General features: G+C 42.8%; 1 protein-coding gene across 1 annotated transcript in view; it reads right to left on the bottom strand.

The window, feature by feature from the left end:
• Window positions 1–15578, bottom strand: part of VOPP1 (VOPP1 WW domain binding protein) — a 101248-nt gene that overhangs the window by 37493 nt on the left and 48177 nt on the right. The window contains exon 2 of the mRNA XM_056138143.1: window positions 12318–12376. Coding sequence (XP_055994118.1) covers window positions 12318–12376 — 59 coding nt within the window. The remainder of the gene's footprint in view (window positions 1–12317; window positions 12377–15578) is intronic.

The raw sequence follows: 15578 nt of genomic DNA on the forward strand, positions 1-15578 counted from the left end.
CTGCTAAAGACAAAACCTGCCTTTCTACAATTCAAGCAACAAGAAGGAGAAGATCATTGCTTCAGATCTGTCCAGCTCCTGACAGCCGCAGCACCTGCCCCTGCCACTGCCGCTCCCCACAATGTGTCTCAGTGTTTCGTCTTGTCCTTTTTGAAGCTCGTGCTCAACGTCCTGAAAACAAGGGGAAATGAGTGGCCAAGTCCTTTCTCGGAAGAACAACTATGCTAGGGAGTGAGAGCCAAGAACTAGATTGGGTAAGCCACATGATCGCCTATTTCTAAATGGCATGGTTGCTAAGAGAAGATTTAAAGAGAGCCCTGAATAAATTTTCCTTTTTCTCTTTTTCTCTCTTCTCCCACCCCCTCCTCCCAACTCTGCCCCTCATTTTGGTAGCAGAAATCAAACAAGAGTCTCATAAAGGCAAAGGAAAAGTTCAAATCTACAGTTGAACTATACTTTTGGCTAAAAAAAAGACAACATCTTCATTAGGCGCTTTTCAAAGGGAAGCTGATTGGCAGAAAAAGAAAGGTAGTGAAGGATACAGAGGGAGGAGGGAAAAAAATTAAAGGAGATTTGAAATCAGTGTTGCATTTCTGTTTTGATCCCAGAGAACTTTTTTCTTCAAGAATAAGAATACTCTATTTGTACATACACATATGCAATCTTCCAGTTCAACACTGGTAATATTATAAACAAGTCAACCTCATGAAGGAGCAGCAGACAGAGAGTCTTTAGCATAAAGAAATCATAACAGGTGGGAGTAACTGTGATGTCTATGCAGCTATAGTGGAAACAGGATTATCCTTAAAAACTTAGCTTCAATTAGCCTGATAATTGTAGGGCTGTAATGAAATGCAGGGACATGCCCAAAAGCAAGAAAAGTTAGAGGAGGGCCATCAGGGGCTTCTGATGAACCAAAAAACAAAACAAAACAAAACAAAACCACTGGATTTCAAGAGTAACAATAAAATAAGAGTAAAATCTCCAAAAGAGTTTGCAGCCTAAATGCTCTGTCCCTAGTGTACCCCATGGCATTATAAACTCAAAACAGAGGCATTGTTTGGAATATATTTTCTAAAGGGAGGGTAAAGGCTACTAACGGAGTATAAGCACAAGGAAATCATCTGGGCTGGCATAATGGTTATTAATAGGGAATTCAGTAGTTACCTATTTTGAAGAAAGTTACATAAAGTTTTCTTCCCCAAAAGAAAATTAAAATATTAAAATAACTAATTAGCTATTACTATCCTGTCCACAGAACCAACCTTGTCGGCCCTGCACACACCACATCTCAGTAAGTGACATACAGCAGATACTCGGCACGTGTCTGGCGATGGATAAATCAGTGTACCCGCCACAGCCCCGGCACTGGGCCTGCATATTAGACGTGTGCTAAGAGAGGGTCTGATGCAGTGAACTGGTAGATCAGCAACAGATCCCCAGTATGGCTGAGCGGAGCTGGGTCAGTCACCTAACCTGCAGGGTCATCCGTGGCACCCTGCATAAATCACCACATGTCTGGTGTTTCTCGTCAAGCGACCACCACCTGACTGCAGCACTGTGGCCTGAAGATAAGCCGGCCCAGAACAGAATACAGACAAGTGACCTCTGTCCAGTCTGTCACTACTGGGGTAGAAACGCTTCACTACCCAGTGTGACAGAAAGCAGGGAGAGAGGCTTTCAAGGCCCACCCACAGCCTGCAGTCTTTCTCCTCAGCAACACTCCCGGTGCCCTAGGGCGGCACTGAGGCTGCAGAGTGGGCACTCTGCAGAACCCTACATACGCCTAAGCAGCAGAGATGCAGCTGGGCTTTGGTGTACACATGCTCATCTGTTCTCAGGGGTGACCATGCACAAACCCCATGTTACTATTAGAAAGCCAGCACAGTGTCCATGATTCACTAAAAAAGCTGCCGAGAAGGTCAACGTGTCAGTAACTTATACGAAAGAGCAGAGAAAATATTTGAAGTAGATAGTGGTACCGACTTTACGTTACTGTGAATATACTCTAGGTCACTGGCTGGCTCAATGTAAAATGGTTGGTTTTGTTATGAGAATTTCACTCCAATTAAAATAATGAGGAACAGAACAAATATCTGGAACCTGACGTCTAGATTCTGTCACCCTTATTCTTAAATCTAAGACAGGTGCCAAAATATGGAGCAGAAACGCAAGGAGAAAGACTCCAACTGCCAATCACCAAGCCAAGCACTAAGGTTAAGTAAACAGGCAAGTCATGGCACCATGGAAATGTTCACAGAACACACAATGTTGTGTGAAGGTTATCCAAGAAACACAGCAGAGTCATAGAGAAAGGAGGAACCAATCCTGCGCAAGGGTCAGCCATGGATGGTGTCCTAAAGGGCAGGGACTGCTGGGCAAAGACCAAGGTGTGGAGCCAGCAGAAGGCAGTGTCAATGGTCTGCAGGGGCAGGAATGGAAGGCTTTGTCCAACAGGGAGCTTGGCTGTCCAAGTTCACCACAGACCCCAAGGCACGCAAGGCCAGGCAGGGACTGTCAATAAAGAAAGAAGATAAAAACCAGTTAAGTGTCCTGGATATCTACAACTCCAAGGTGTTATGTAGCTGAACTTTGCTCCTGATGTTTTTAGGTAGGAAACAACACAAACAATTTAATAATTCACAATGAAGTGAGGAACAAATGGGGAAAGAGAATGAAAGGAGACCCCTTAGAGTACCATTCACAAATCCAACATACTCTAGAATTCCAATGACATTTCCATTCTTTTCCTTTTATTTTTATTTATTTTTGGTGGTGTTGTTGTTGGGAGGCACACCAGCCTGTGTTCAGTGCTTACTCCTGGCCCTGTGTTCAGGGATCACTCCTGGTGAGCTTCAAGGACTGTAATGGTACAGGGGATCAAACCTGGGCCAGCCACCTTAAGGCAAGCACCTTACCTGCTGTACTATTGCCCAGTTTCTCTAAAGACATTTTCACTTGAATGTTAAAAAAAAAGCCCACAAAGAACTAAAGCTGAGATGTGGCCATAAATAGACCATGAATAGCCAAAGCTAAATTTCTTTGGAAAAATATACACCAAAAATCCAAAATTGAGAACTTAGGTGGAGACATCATCCTTCCCAATTTCAAACTATATAATAAAGCTGTATGATAACACAGCGGTAGGGCGTTTGCCTTGCATGCGGCCAGCCCCGCTGAGCTGGGTTCGATTCCTCTGCCCCTCTCGGAGAGCCCAACAAGCTACCGAGAGTATCTTGTCCACAAGGCAAAGCCTGGCAAGATAGCCATGACATATTCGATATGCCAAACATAGTAACAAGTCTCACAATGGAGATGTTACTGGGCCTGCTCGAGCAAATCGATGAACAAAGGGAGGACAGTGCTATAGACAGTGCCATAATGAAAACAATAATTTTATTTTGCCACTAATAAAAATTAACCTGAAATACATTAAAGGTTTAAGTGCAAAACCTGAAATCATAAAATTCTAGAGGAGAACTAGGAAAAAAACCTAAAATATTGGCATTAACAGTGCTTTATTTTTTAGTGGGAGATGATACCCAAAGTTTAAGTATCTAAAGAACAAAAAATAGCTAAGACTTCACCAAACCAACAAGGTTCTGCATAACAACAGCAACGACAATCACAACAAAAGATTTGCAAATAATCTAATAAGGAATTGGAAGAAAAATGTTCAAATAAATTTAACTCAAAAACATGGCAGAACCTGGCAAGCTATTCATGGCATAGTCAATATGCAAAAAACAGTATATACAATGGGTCTCATTCCCCTCACCCTGAGAGAGCCACCAATACAGCAGAGTGAAGAAGGATGAGTAAGGAGAAGCTGATAAAATCTCAAACCCGAACTAGGCTGCCAAAACGAAGAAGGACTAAAATGACTGTCTGCATTTTCAAAGCATGTACGCTGGCATCAGATACATCCATCGAGGACCTGATGGTATAAGCGTGAAAGATCAAGTATGACATCATTGGTCTGACCAAGATGAGAAGGCAACAAACACATCACGCCATTTTCAACAATGGAGAAGAACTGTTCCTCAGAACATGAGACAAAAGAGGTGTCGGTGGCATTGGTGTCCTTATCAACACAAACTTGGCAATGAGCATTGTTTCATTCGAATGTCTAACAACCTGAATCAGACGACTACACCTGAATAGATGTGGCTCACTGCTGGCAGTTTCTATCTTCATTGCCTACGCACCAACATCCAATTTCGATGAAGAAGAAATTGAGAAGTTCTACATGGAGCTGGAGAAGCTCTATAAAGAAGACCAAAACTTCTACAAGATCACTGTCAGTGATTTTAATGCAAAGATAGGACCGAGAAGATCAGCTGAAGAACTCCACATGGGGAACCATGGATAGAATGGAACAAACAGGGTGAGAGACTGTCTGAGTTCATCATGTTAACTAAGACCATCCATGGTAACTCACAGTTCCAAAAGGCTGAATCTAAACTTTGGACATGGGAGTCTCCGGGTGGAAGGTTCCACAATGAAATTGACAACATCATATTCAATCGACGGTTTTGCTTGACCAATGTCACTGTTGTCCCAAAATTCCAAACGGGATTGGACCACCATCTCCTTCATGCAAAATTCTACTTCACAGAGCTGGGAGAAATGGCTGAAAAGTTTAAGAAGAGAACTCCCAAAAAGAAAATGGGAGGAATCAACCTACCTAACTTCAAGCTCTACTACAAAGCAGTAATAATTAAAACAGCATGGTACTGGAACAAAGGCAGAGCTGCAGATGAATGGAACAGAGTTGAATATACTGACATCTCCTCCCAAACATATAATCATCTAATCTTCGATAAGGGGGCAAGAAAAGTGAAATGGAGCAGGGAAAGCCTCTTTAATAAATTGTGCTGGCAAAACTGGACGGCTACATGCAAAAAAGTGGGCTCAGATCTCTGCCTAACGCCATGCACAAAAGTAAGATCGAAATGGATTTATGACCTCAACATCAGACCGGAATCCATAATGTTTATTGAAGACAAAGTTGGCAAAACTCTCCATGATATTGAAGTTAATGGTATCTTCAAAGATGTCACGCCACTGGCCGAGCAAGTGAAAACAGAGATAGACAAATGGGACTATCTTAAACTAAGAAGCTTCTGCACCTCAAAAGAAACAGTGACCAAAATACAAAGACAGCCTACAGAATGGGAAAGGATATTCACCAAATACACATCCGACAAGGGGTTGATATCAAGGATATACAAGGTACTGGTTGAACTCCACAAGAAGAAATCAACCAACCCCATCAAAAAATGTGGCGAGGAAATGAACAGAAACTTTCGCAAAGAAGAAATTCAAATGGCTAAAAGGCACATGAGAAAATGCTCTACATCACTAATCATCAGAGAGATGCAGATCAAAACAACAATGAGATATCATTTCACACCAGAGAGACTGGCCCACATCCACAAGAACAAAAGCAACTGGTGCTGGCACGGATGTGGCGAGAAAAGGACCTTCCTTCACTGCTGGTAGGAATGCTGGCTGGTCCAACCCTTTTGGAAAACAGTATGGATGATTCTCAAAAAATTAGAATTTGATCTCCCATTTGACCCAGCTATAGCACCCCTGGGAATATACCCCAGAGAGGCAAAAAGGTATAGTCGAAGTGACATCTACAATTGTTTGTTCATCGCAGTACTCTTTACAATAGCCAGAATCTGGAAAAAACCTGAGTGCCCGAGAAAAGATGACTGGTTAAAGAAACTTTGGTACATTTACACAATGGAGTACTATGTAGCTGTTAGAAAAGATGAATTTATGAAATTTACATACAAGTGGTACTACATGGAAAGTATCATGTTAAGCAAAATGAGTTAGAAAGAGCGGGACAGACACAGAAAGACTGCATTCATTTGGGGAACATAAAGCAACAAAATGGGAGACTAACACCCAGGAATGGCTGAGATTAGTACCAGGGATTTTGCTCCATGACTTGAAGGCCAGCCTCACGTGCTTGGTGAAAAGGAAGCTCAGATAGAGAAGAGAGCACCAAAAAAAGGGTGTTGTGAGGACCCTCCCAGGGTGGGAGAAGCATGCTAAAAGTAGTCTATAGACCAAACATGATTGCCACTCAATGCCTCTCTTGAAAAACACAGTACCCAAAAGAAGAGAGAACAAGGGGGAATGCCCTGCCACAGAGGCAGGGTGGGATGGGGGGGATGGGGGGTGGGAGGGATGCTGGGACCCGTGGTGGTGGAGGATGGGCATTGGTGGAGGGATGGGTACTTGATCATTGTATAACTGAAACACAAGCACAAAAATTTATAAGTCTATAACTGTACCTCATGGTGTTTCACTAATAAAAAATATATATATAACTTAAATGTATACATATAAAAAATAATAAAAAAACAAAAAAATATTTAAAAAAAAAGAAGAGAACTCCCAGAATGACTACCAATTGGGAGCTCTTTGGCACTACTGTGGCAACATGGGAAGATGGCGTCATTGACAACATTGACGAAGAATACGATAGACTGGTTGAGCACCTCCATGATTGTGCAAGGAACACTGAGAAAGAGATAGCCTCAAAGACGCCTGTCTTCAAAAACTCTTGAGCTCATTCACCAACGTGGCTTGGTGGGAGCCTCAGGCAACTGCAAGCGAATGCCCGAGCTCACAAAGCAGTGCAGAGAAGCAATAGAGGAAGACCTCAAAGAGAGAAGAGCAGCAGTGCTGGTCAATGCGACAGAACCCTGGAAAAGCATTCGCAATGCCCGCCTGTCCAACTACAAGACCAAGATGACTGCCCTCCAATGTCCCAATGGATTTATCACATCTTCCAGAAGAGCAATGGAGAAGATTATTCATGACTTCTACTCAGATCTGTTCGATTGCCACATCTACCTGCCCACATACCAAATTCCGCAGGATGGATATGTCGTACTCAACATTCTCTCTTCTGATATCCAACACGCCATTTTGTCAGTAAAGAAGCGAACAGCACCCAGCCCAGAGAAGATCACACCCGAACACCTGAAAAACCTGCTGTCATTACTCATCAATACACTGGCTCTTCACACACTACCTGTCTGAATGCAAGGTTTTGTCCCAGTGGAAAACCAGCAGGAATGACTCAGAAAGAAAGGGATAGACATAGAAAGATTGCATTCATCTGGGGAACATAAAGTAACAAAATAGGAAACTAACACCCAAGAATGGCTGAGATTAGTACCAGGAATTTTACTCCATGACTTGGAGGCCAACCACACATACTAGGGGAAAAGGGAACTCAGATAAAGAGCGGAACACCAAATAAAGGTGTTGGGAGGATCCTCCCAGGATGGGAGAAGCATGCTGAAAGTAGACTATAGACCAAACATGATTGCCACTCAATGTTTCTTTTGCAAACCACAACACCCAAAAGGAGAGAGAGAACAGAGGGGAATGCCCTGCCACAGAGATAGGGTGGGATGGGGGGTGGGAGGGATACTGGGATCCGTGGTGGTGGGAAATGGGCACTGGCGGAGGGATGGGTATTTAATCATTGTATAATTGAAACCCAAGCACAAAAATGTGTAAGTCTGCAACTGTACCTCATGATGTCTCACTATTAACAAATATTTTAATAAAAAAATAAATAAAAAGGCAAAAAAAGTTATATGCACCTCTATGCTCACTGCAGCACTTCACACAATGGCTAGGATATGGAAACAACCAAATATTCAATGAGAAATGAGTGAATAATGAAATTATGATTATATCACGATGATCATGACCATCCTGTTGTTCGTCAATTGACTCGAGCAGGCCCCAGTAACGTCTCCTTCATCCTAGCCCTGAGATTATATTCAAGGCTCTTTAGGAGAATGAGACCCATCATTGTTACTGGTATTTGGCATATTGGGTACGCCACGGGGAGTTTTCCAGACTTTGCCGTGTGAGCAGGTTACATTCAGTAGCCTGCCAGTTTGTCCAAAGTAAGAATGAGATAATAAGAAGGTTTCCAGGAGCTGGGTTTTACAGTCTCTGGGTCTTGGCCATTGATGGGATTACATGGCGCCAGGGGGCCAGTTGGTGGGTGTGACCCCTGCCTACTGGAATATGGAGGATCTGGGTGGAGGATGCTCAGCCCTGATCTGAGCAGGTTTGGAGATCTCAGCCCCGGGACCTGCATGCCTTTGTTCCTCTGCCGGTACCTTCGTGTGTGTGGAGAGTGGTCTCAGCATGTTGGTATGATTATATACATATGATTATGATTATATATACAATAAAATATCATGCAGCCACAAAAAATAAAATATTGCAGTTAGCTTCAAGACAGATGGAACTGAAGCTACCAGGTTAAGGAAAGTCAGAGGGAGAAGGATGCATACTCATGATCTTACTCATCTATGGCACACAGAGATAAGGAAACAGACATTACTGAATGAGAACTGACACTTGGGCTTGGACAACAAAACTGACATTCCCCAGCAGTGAAGGAGGTGCTGGGGGATGAGGAGGTGACCTGAACTAATGGAAGGACAGGGGTAGAAGGCTTGGAGCACTTGGGTGGCGTGAAGTGCAACAACATAGTACATCAAAACTAAAAATGCTAACACTATCGTAACCATGTCACCTATACTACAATTAAATACTAGAAAGGATGTTCATAGAAGTAAACTCTATGTTACAATATGTTGGTTGGAATGTGCACTGGTGAGTCATTATGGAAAATATTATAGAATATTCCTAAAAATATTAAAAATAGAACTACAATATAACCCCGCAATATTCAGGTAGATATGCAAAGGAAATAAAAGAGGACATTAAGAGAGGTCTGTAGTCCTGTGCTCAGTGCAGCATTATTCGTAAGAGTGAAGACACAGACACAAGCTACGGCCTTCCGGCAGATGGAGGAACAAGCCAGACACAGAGTACAAGAGCAGACACGCACGGAGCAGAGCATTTCTCAAGCAAGAGAAAGAGGGGGTTGACTACATGCATTATTATGGGTGAAATTTGAGGGTATTATGCTAAGAGGGAAAAGTCAGAGGAAAAAGCAGTATGAATATATGAAACACATTAAACATAACTCAAAACAACAAGCAGACAAAAAATGAAGGCTCTGGAGACTGGAGGGTGGAACACCTGAGGAAATAATGCTGAAAGGGCACAACTTCTATTTATAAGAGAAACACATTCTGGAAAGTTAATGTTCAGCATAATGATTATAGTTAATAATACTGTAGGATATGTTTAAAAGTTGCTAAGAGACTATATATTTGAAAACCTTTTATTATTGGGACTGGAATGATAGCACAGAGGGTAGGGTGTTTGCTTTGCATATGGCCGACCCAGGTTCGAGTCCCATCATCCCATATGGTACCCTGAGCACTACCAGGAGTATTCCTGAGTATAGAGCCAGGAGTAATCCCTGTACATTGTCAGATGTGACCCAAAAAGCTACAAAACAAACAACAAAAACCTTTTTATTATTGCATTAACATGGGTTAAAAGTGTTAATGTTTATACTTTAATTGTACAAAGTTACTGCACCTCCATCATCAACACAACGCCAAATACCCTCCACCACCACCTTGCACCATTTATAATCAACCTTTCTTCCGCTATAGCAGCTTCCCCTCACCTTAGTAACCTGAGTTTTGTGGTGAGAGTACAAAGGTTTGTTTTCATTGGATACGAACTATTCCTTTACTTGGTTGCTTGCATTCTACATGTGTCACTGTCACTGTCCTCCCGTTGTTCATCAATTTCCTCGAGCGGGCCCAGTGAGACTTGTTGTTACTGTGTTTGGCATATTGAATATGTCACGGGTAGCTTGCCAGGTTTTGCCCTGCATGTGAGATACTCTCAGTAGCTTGCCAGGCTCTCTGAGAGGGGCAGAGGAATTGAACTCGGGTTGGCCATGTTGGCCGCATGCAAGGCAAATGCCCTACCGGCTGTGCCATCACTCCAGTCCACATATAAGTGAGATTAACCAAAACTTGTCCTTCTGACATTTCATTTGGCTTGATATACTTCAGTTCCATCCAAGCTAGAGCAAAATCCAAGATGTCCTCTATTTTACAGCTGCATAATACTCCACCATTTCTTCAATGATCTGTTGCTGATCATGGCTACCATAAACTGGAGCATAGATGTGCACATATCTTTTAAAATTTATGGTTTTGTATTCTTGGGATATTCCAAGAAGTGGAATTACTGAATCACTGACATTAATTTTATCTTAATTTTTATTTTAAAAAGTCTCCTTACTGTTTTTCACGGAAGCTGAACCATATGACATTCCCACCAACAAAGAATGAGGGTTCCTGCTTCTCTGTATCCTTGCCAGAGCTGGGTACTCTGGCCTTTGAGATAAAAGACAGTATCTTAAATGTTTTTCCCACAAAAAAAGAAATGGTCATTTTGTTACATGATGAGGGTGTCAGCTAGTATTATGGTGGTGATTATTTTGCAATAGGAAAATATTAAATGAATGCTTTAAACTTACACAACGTTGTATGTCAGATAAACCTCAAGAAAGCAAGAGAAAAGGTTTACACAATGGTTCTAGTGAGCACTAACAAAAGAATGGATTTATGTGAAGGCACTGGGAACAGAAATATCCTTCAGAGAATCAAAAGGATAGCGTGACTGAGGTTTTTCAACTGACAAGGGGTTAATGACATTCATTCACATCAGAGGTACAGCACAATGCCTGGCCTAGAGTAAGTGCTTAAATAACTGTCGTTGCTTTTATGTTGAGCTTCAGTACCCTAATAGGGTGATTTTACTTTTTAATTTTAAGACCTTTACCCTCCCCACCACCACCACCATTAGTAGAGAATAAAATCAAAATGCATTTGAAGCTACAGTCTGAGTAGGAGAACAAGGCTTGTCTTAGTATTTCTCTCTGTCTCAGTGTAAAAATACATGAAAAATACATATAAATAAGGTAAAGAATAAGGAAACAAAGGAACAAGTGACATGGAGTAAAATCTTCCATCTCCCAACCTCTGATTAAACAGAAAAGTGCTCATCAGAAGCCTTAGAAAGCAATTTGAGATTTTTATCCCGAGAAAGAATCAGAGAAACACATAGTTGATCCATACTTGCATAAGCTGACCCAAGTAAATAACATTTACCAAGGAAAATTCACTGTAGCAAGAGAAGCAAAAGGTTTTTATCTCCCTATTATACCAGAACCATTTTTCTTCAACCTGACAGCTCTGCAATTAGAGTCCAAGTCCTCTGCTGTTAGGGCTTTTTCCAAGTTGGTTTTGTCTTTTTACTTTTTTTTTTTTTTTGCCAAGACTCGTATAACGTGGGCAGTTCCTCACATGAGACTCCTGCTAAGAAAACTGACCAAGCCCTTGGGCTTTAAGCCACTCACAGGCCTGCAAGGGTCTTGTTGCTCCTCTGGTCTTTTCTTAAGAACTGAAACTCCCAACAATGACAGGGAGGAAATATACATCCTATTCCATGCAAATAGATTCTCTTGACTATTATGCTGTCGTTCCTCTCTAGCTGCTGTAGAAGATAGAATAGAGTGCTCCTGCCATACACAATTATATCCATTACTAACAAACAAAAACTAAAACCTCATGTTTTGCAAAATTCAATACTAAGAATAATTGGGGGGAGGAAACAGTTTTGAAACTCTAAACTACAAACCTATGAAACTTCTAATCAGAATAAAATGTAGTATTTGATAACTGGAGTGTCAATCTGGTCACTATGGTGGCAGATGTTTCAGCATATTAAATAAGTGCAGATATTAAACATACATGAAGACAGTAAGAGGGAACACAGCAAAGCTTTAATTAGAGTCAAGACTGGTGGGTACGGTGGGCACAGCAAGAGTCTTGAAAAGATGTGAATCTAGTGAAGGACCCCTGAGGCAAGAGTTCCTGAGACCACACATAAGTACACATTCCTGGGGCAAGTGACCTTTGAAATGCATTCACATGCACACACCAATGTACGCGCGCGCGCGCGCGCGCGCGCGCACACACACACACACACACACACACACACACACACACACACACACACCCCTGAGGAGTTTTTCCTGTCCTCCTCCCACCCCCACTTACTCCTTCTGCCTACAAAATTCAGCATAAACCCAAATCACTCTGCTAGTCATCCTGCCCCTTTTGACCACTCATGGATGACTCAATAAACATGAGATGAAAGAGCAGCTGAGTTTCCCCGGGTCCTTGCAGGAAGTGGCCTGAGCAGATAAGTGTCCTCTGAAGTCATTTCACAGTTGAATCCCATCCTATTCCCTTTAGAGTGATAATCCCCGGAGAATGATGTCACCACAGAATCAAAAAGGAACGTACAGAAATACTTACATGTAATATGTTGGATAGAGTCCTTCAAAATACCAGCAATGTTTTTTGGCCTCTGTGCACTGGAAATAGAAGGAAGCAAAAGTTTGTCAATAGCAGTTAATCTGCAAACTGTTGAGACCTCATCAAAACAAGCAAGAAAGGATGAATGGATTTTGTTTAAACATGAAAAACTGAAGCCCAGGAGAGATAATGAGTTAGCAGAAGAGCCACTCCACCATGACTTTATTTCCTACAATTTTTGAAAGAAAAACTCACATCAGGGCTGGAGAGAGAACACTGCAGACATGGGGCTTGCCTTGCACATAACTGACCTGGGTCCAGTCCTGGGCACCCCATGTGGTCCCCCAGCACCACATTGAGCAATTCCTGAGCCAGAACAGGAAGTAATCCCTGACCATTGCCAGGTCTGGCCCAGAAAACAAACAACCCCTCCCTCAAACAAAACAAAAAAAGGGGAAAGACACCACAGAAAAGCATCTGTTCTTTTTTCTACCCTTTTGTATCTCTAAATAAGCCAGATGTCACCGATTCATTAAACAGGTCACTCAAAGACAATTCTTTCTTTTTTTAATTCAGAGCACCTCAGCTATGTAGAAACGTCAGAAATGAAATACTACAAAGTTTTCCATTTCCTCTCAATATTTATTTCTGCAACACTTCCCCAAAGTTTCATAAATTTCTAGATGTTTATGTATCCAAATATGTCCAAAAATACCCAAAGTCGTACTCAAATCATTGACCCCCAGTGGGTGCTCTTACCTCAAAATTCATTATGTGAGTGCCCCCAGAAGCAGGAAGAGGCACAGGGGCCTCCCCTAGCCTCCAAGGAATCCCAGCATGTGACACTCTAGAGTATGAACTCCTGCAGAAGAACAGCTCAGACTCCACCCAGTGCCCCATGCAAAGAAGTGTCTAAACTCTGTCTGCTCGTGCCTTGACTATTCTAAAATAGGGGCCACCCCCAGTTGTGCTGGGTGTGTAAGAGGGCCCTCGGGCCATGCCCATACCCCCAACAGGTGTTCAGGGGGCCATGCAGTGCCTGGCCTACACACTCAGGCCTCCTGCACACAGGCAGGTGCTCCACGACTTGTGCTCTGCCCCTAGTCCCTGTGCCATGGTTTGTCTGTCATTTTAATTTACACCTTGACCTCCATGAACCAAGTCGCTGGCCCCTGTATGTAGACAAAACTTTGAAATAAGGTAGAGGGTTTTTTTTTTTATCAACAAGAAAACAGGGACAAACAGAGGCAATGAAATATTTCTGGCCAAGGTAAAGGCCCTCTGTGTTGCCTCACTGGCCCTCTGCCCCATGCCCACCAAGGCAGTCAGAGGGGCTTCTATGACCAGCCAGGGCAATCCATTCTTGACCTTTCCCAAGTCCAGAAGGTATACAATGGCAACCCTGAGCCCATCCACCGGCAACTGCATTGACATCAGAAAGAGGCCCCAGAACTGCAATGCCATGCCAAGGGATGAGGGCACAGACACTGTGCTGGATGCTGGCAAAGTCAGATGTTATGGAAAAGGCCAGAAACAACACTGAATACTTAAAATACAAACTTTCAGATCTTCAGAGGCACACCTAGGAGTGTCCCAGCTTTGTTAACAGAAAAGGACTGTAATTTAGAATTTGTTAGCATCTGTCTGATGAAAAAAAATGTAGTTCAGATCATCTATTTATTTGGGCAAGGAAGAGCCCGGAAAGTTCCTTACACCATGTGACAGTTCACTCCAACAGTCTCTATGATAGATACAGACAGACTGGGTCTTTCTTCCAAATGGCATCTTCAATGTTCCTTTTAAAAGGAAATAATTTTAAATATTCGCCATTACCACCATTGGCAGCCCCACTTTCTTAGAACTTGCCACTCCAGCTCTGCCTCTTCTCCCTTGATGGTAACCCCGAAGTTCAGCGAGTACCAGAACCCAGCCTCAAGTCCTCTCCCTTTCCTTGCCCAGCTGCTCCTAGGCTACTCAACCTCCACACAGCACCCAAGACCCTGGGAATGGGCCAAGAAATGCCTTGAGCGTCCAGTAGGGGAGTTTCCCTTCTGTCCTTCTCTATTCTGGAACAGCTGCTTAATGGTTAAGGCCCGAGTATCACGTCTCCACACACAACAACATAAGTAGCACAGGAGATTTGCTTTTTAGAAATGAAGTTTCCTTTGTATGTGAGTATCGGGAAGACCATTTCATAGCTTGGAGAAATAGGGCCCCGAATAGACGCCTCACTCAGGGTTACAGTTTCTGTCAAGTAGCAGAACTAACGTGGGCACTGTGTCTTCTGAAGTACACCCCATTTTTCTCTCCAACTTATTCTTCCTAGGTCCAATTTCCCTTAAAAGTTCTATGAGTACAGAGAGCAAAGGGAGAAGCAGACTAAGAACTGCGGAACTTGCTCTGGTCTCCAACCCCCTTACTTCAGGGAGGCGACTCTCCTGGCTGGCAGCCCTGCATACCTATTGCTGAAGGGTAGTTGCATGTGAATATGCAGATATGTGTGCGTGCGCATGTATGTGTAATTCTCACAGGAGTATGGGTGTCACTGCAGTAACAGTGTAGATGAAGGCACTGACTGTTTCACACACAGCCCAATTTTAGACACTCTCATGCACTGCAACTGGAAATGAAATTTAGCAAAAACTAGAAAACTACTTCCAGTGCATTTCTCTTAGTCACTGCTTCTCTCTCCACAAATAAGAAACACTGTGTGCACAATATTAATTAACTCGTGGCACTGCTCCTAATGACAGAATTCTCAGCATGATGCAAATATCCACTTATAGAAGGTCAGTTAAATAAGGAATAATGGTACAGTCACACCACAGAGCACTGAGAAGTCACCAAGAAAGGGTTGTTAGAGCAGTGTGAAATGATTTCCAAGATGAGGTGTTAGCTGAAAAAGTAATATGCACAAGGCTGTGTCTTCAAATGCAACTTTTTTTGTGAAAAAGAAAAACTGTACACTTGGCTAATTTTATTTTATTTTTAACAGAGAACGAGGAATTACTGTTCATCCAGCAGTCAGAAGGGCTTGTTCACATGGGGACCCTGCCCTCCCGTTGTTCATCGATTTGCTTGAGCGGGTCCAGTAACATCTCCATTTAGAGACTTGTTGTTACTGTGTTTGGCATATTGAATACGTCACAGGGAGCTTGCCAGGCTTTGCTGTGAGGGCGAGATACTCTTGGTAGCTTGCCAGGCTCTCTGAGAGGGGCAGAACAATCGAACCCGCCTCGTCCGGACAGGCTGAAAGCAAGG

This window comes from Sorex fumeus, unplaced genomic scaffold, assembly GCF_029834395.1.
Source record: "Sorex fumeus unplaced genomic scaffold, SorFum_2.1 ptg000128l, whole genome shotgun sequence".
NCBI lineage: Eukaryota > Metazoa > Chordata > Mammalia > Eulipotyphla > Soricidae > Sorex > Sorex fumeus.